Below are 4372 nucleotides of genomic sequence, written 5' to 3' on the forward strand. Positions count from 1 at the left end.
ATCAGCATGTACATAACACTTATCAGCATGTACATAACACTTATCAGCATGTACATAACACTTATCAGCATGTACATAACACTCATCAGCATGTACATAACACTTATCAGCATGTACATAACACTTAGCTACGCACATCGTTGGCATAACGCAGGAAGAAGCTCCTGTACTGGAACACGCCGCACACCGCCATCAGGAGCCAGAACAAGAACAGGTACCCTGAGCTCTGCACGCCGTTCTTCTTCTCGAATATTACGAAGATGGCTTGCAGCAGCTGCAATATACAACTTTTATCAGTGAAGATACATGCAAAATGATATTTGATGATGTTTTCTACTTTATTAAATCTTCCTACATAAAAGAAACGACTTTTATCAGTAAAGATACAGACAAAATCATATTTAAATATGGTTTTCTACTTTATTAAATCTTAATACATAAAAGAAAGGAACATCATCAAGCATCTTAACGGGAGCTGCAATATACAACTTCTATCAGTAAAAATACATATAAAATGATAATAAACGACAGTTTTCTACTTTATTTAATCTTCATACATCAAAGAAAGGAACATCATCAACAACAATCTGAACAAAATATCAACATAACAACTTTAACCTGTTTGATGGTTAAAACTGATAAGACATGCAATACGTTTATGCTGCTGACTAGTCATTTGTCTATTGAGAAAATGATGCAACACAAAAATCCTATGCTGAACAAAGCACTCACAATGGACATGAAGAGAATGATGGGAACAAGGTAGTAGTTAGGGTAGACATTGGTAGATGAGTCGCTGCCCTGCACTATTTGGTAGATGAGATCTGACAGTTCCAGCACCAGCAGCACTGCTGAACAAACCTGCCGATAACAAATAACAAATATCATTTCAATGACAAATATTATCAATTGAGGTCATTTTGTGAACATTGTAGGCTACGTACGTGAGTTTGATATTGATTTGGTGCAAGAAAATTAAATCAGGGATTATTTCTCTAGATAAATATGAGCGAAATGATATCATTGAAGGATACCTATAATTGATATCAATAATATAATTGAAGTAGGTATTATCATTAAATAATATCATTTGGTGCAAAAAAACCAAATCACGGATTATTTCTTTAGATGAATATGAAAATCAGAATGATCATAATATTCAGGTTACAACAGAAGAACTAAATTCATGTCAATGGATCAAACTCAAACTCAAGTGGTGTCTGATGACCAAACATACCTACCAATAAAATTACTATATTATTTTAGAATGCAAAAACTTGTAGGTAAAAAAACTAACAAAAATGTTCTATGGCTGAAATGCAAAATTTCCAACTTTCAAATACTTCAATTGAGACCCTTTAACTTTACAAGACAAAATAACTTTACAATTGGAACATTTCAATGAAATTTATAAATATATTAGAGATCTTGTCTGGGCAGCCCTAAAGTGAAACTGATGAAAGCCCACCAACTACAATAAATTTCAATATATTTAATAATTAATTATTTTTGCTATAACTGTTTCATTTATACACTGCAAACATGAACATGATTTTTCTTCTTGTTCTATACCTACACCATAAATCTGAACATCCACAAATTTTTGCACTTGTAGGCCCATTTAGTTCAGCATCAAATTTAAGCACATGATGAACTGCGGTATAGAATACAAAAAGACATACTCAAGATAATATATATCATTCAGCTGGCAGGTTAAAAACATCAATAGAGATTTAATGCTCAAATAGACTGTATAATATGTGGAAAAATAACAGTAATGGAATATTTTAATGAAACAATATATATCTCACCAGCTTAGAGATATTAAGAAAGGTCCAGGGAATGAGCTTGTCCCTGCTGGACTTGATGATGTACAACTCAAGAGCTGCAAAGAGCCACAGGAAGCCACATGGCAACCACACCAGCACCGTCTCCTCAAAGCACGGAGTGAAGTGAGGGTCCGTTGTGTTCCATGTCAGTTGTAGGTCCTGGTTAGACAAGAGTTTTGTGTTAAAGATTCTTCACTATTGAATCAGAAGATGTTTAATCAGAAGACTTTAGTTACCATAAACAGTTCATTCAAACCTATTGGTCCCCAACAATGCAGAGCTCAACATTGAGTGTGCAAGGTCATTTGCTAGGCAAAGTACCGGTACCTATATACAGGAAACAAAACTAACGGGGTGACTTGGAGTGTTTTGACATTTACGTACTGTTTGTATATACGAGTGCCTATTAACCAGTATATATTGTGCCTATTAACCAGTGAATTAACTGGCTACATAGGTACTACTTGCCTACCTATAATAACCAATGATCAACAAGCAACAAATGGGCTCCCACACCTTCGGGAACAATAAGGGGGATGAAGTAGTTAAAAGTTGTAGAGTCAATAAGAGACAAGAAATAAGTACCTATAGCCAAAGCTGCCAAACAGTATAGCATTGGCAAGTCTGTTTTGTTCAAAAGAGTGCACTAAAATTATGTTATGAATCCTGGGATAAACTGTTCTGAGTGCACAGGAGGAGAGCATTGTTGTCAGAAGACTTGTACTGTCTTGTGATTATGGCTACCCACTTCAGCCTATGGAGCTGAGGATTATTGACAGAAGCTACCTGGATGAGTAAGGACAAATTATCTTTAAGCTTTCAATGAACTTTCCAGGGTCCGATTGGGCTTCTGCCTTCATCAAGCGGCATAGCAATTTATGTAAAAGACTAGCAAATGATAATAAAAAATCAATAGCAGTTATGGGGGAGCAAACTCTGAGAGAATACCATTCAAGGCAGGCAGAGGAGATAATAGACAGTCTGCCTACCCATATTTTAAACTATGGTAAGTCCCATATTTTTAACTGTGGTACCGGTATGTCCCATATTTTTAACTATGTCCCATATTTTAATTATGGGTGGTCCAAGTCATCCCCCAAGGTGGGGTGACTTGAACCACCCACCTCTCCTACAACTACATGAATAACAACAGAAGGAGAAACCTGCACATACTGGTGTGTATAGATATACCATAGACCTTACATATGCATGCCTCAACTTGAGTCAAACTTAGCTGGTTTAATAATGAGGTGCTTACAAAATTCTAAACTGGTCCAAATCACCCCATTTTATGGTACTAATGGTGGACAAATGATTTGAAATGGTTGGAAAAATAAATTAGCAGAAGGATGAGCAAAACTAATACAATAAATGTAAAACAAATTTTAGTTTCAATAAAGAAAGATAGTTAACAATAATTAAGGACGAAATGATAATGGTAAAAAAATATTCATGTGCTGCCACTCAAAATTTCAACCATTAAAAAAAAGGATTGGAACCATGCATATTTCAAAAAAGAATAATTTTTAATAATGGATTAACTTTTGGATAGAATTTTCATCATTTCAAATTTTTATTCAAAATTCATAGAATTTATTAGGAGATGAAACAAAAAGGCAAACCTTTTCAATAATAAATGTAGAGCAAATCCTGAAAGTAGATAACTAATGCAGAAAGTATTTATAACAAATCAATACTATAAATGAGACAAATTGAAAATAAATACAGCAAGTTAATGGAACTTGTGGCATGCTTGAATAAAAAATGAAAAGTTGCATACTGTACTTGATATAAAAAATAAAACATTTAACAAAATTGAACTTACCCAGAAATCAGAACCACAAAAGGCATCAAGGCCTGTTTCATCGGCCATTGTTTTTACACCAAAACTGACTTAACCCCAACCTGCAATAAATAAGATGGCTAACACAATAAAATGCAGATTTACTGAATACTGTAATAAACACATCTACTGAAGGAGATCCAGAATTGAATACATATATATCCTACACATCTATTTTTTAGTTGCAGAAACAAAAGATCTGGTAAAACACAGAAGGATGATTGAATTATAGCTTCTATTTTGATTTGTACACTGAAGTCGGAAATTTGAAAGGATCATAACTTATAATTTATTTAGTAAATATGACAGACAAAATTTGACCAAGACATAACTATTATGCATAGTATGTAATGTGAATAGGGGTTAGGCAAAATAAGGGAAAGACCCAAGAAATAAAATATATATAAATATATTAGTATAATGTAGGTCCATATTTTTGAGCAATTACAGCCTCAATTTCCCAAGGTGAATTGGTGAATTTGAATCATACAAATTGTGAATTGTTTCCAAAAGAACTTCAACCCATTATTCAGTTAAAACTCTCTCCAGCTCTTTTAAAGGCTAGGTATGGTGGTGGTAATCAACTTCTGACTTGCATCTCTAATATCAACCACAAATGCTTGATAATATTTTGGTGTGGTGATTTTGGTGATCAAATAAAATGATGAATTTCCTTGTGCCATTTTTCAACTTTTAATAA

At 33.8% G+C, this 4372-nt stretch overlaps 1 protein-coding gene across 1 annotated transcript in view; it reads right to left on the reverse strand.

Annotated features, from left to right (window-relative positions):
• The window catches only part of LOC108672308 (multidrug resistance-associated protein 1-like), a gene marked incomplete at its 3' end in the record, with an annotated part of 32452 nt that extends 28577 nt beyond the window's left edge, over positions 1–3875 (reverse strand). Inside the window, 4 exon segments of the mRNA XM_047880718.1 lie at positions 137–274; positions 733–861; positions 1812–1988; positions 3655–3875. Of these exon segments, the coding sequence (XP_047736674.1) occupies positions 137–274; positions 733–861; positions 1812–1988; positions 3655–3702 (492 nt within the window).
• Positions 3876–4372: the final 497 nt, after the last annotated feature.

Source organism: Hyalella azteca, unplaced genomic scaffold, assembly GCF_000764305.2.
Source record: "Hyalella azteca isolate HAZT.00-mixed unplaced genomic scaffold, Hazt_2.0.2 contig6023, whole genome shotgun sequence".
NCBI classification, from domain to species: Eukaryota; Metazoa; Arthropoda; class Malacostraca; order Amphipoda; family Hyalellidae; genus Hyalella; species Hyalella azteca.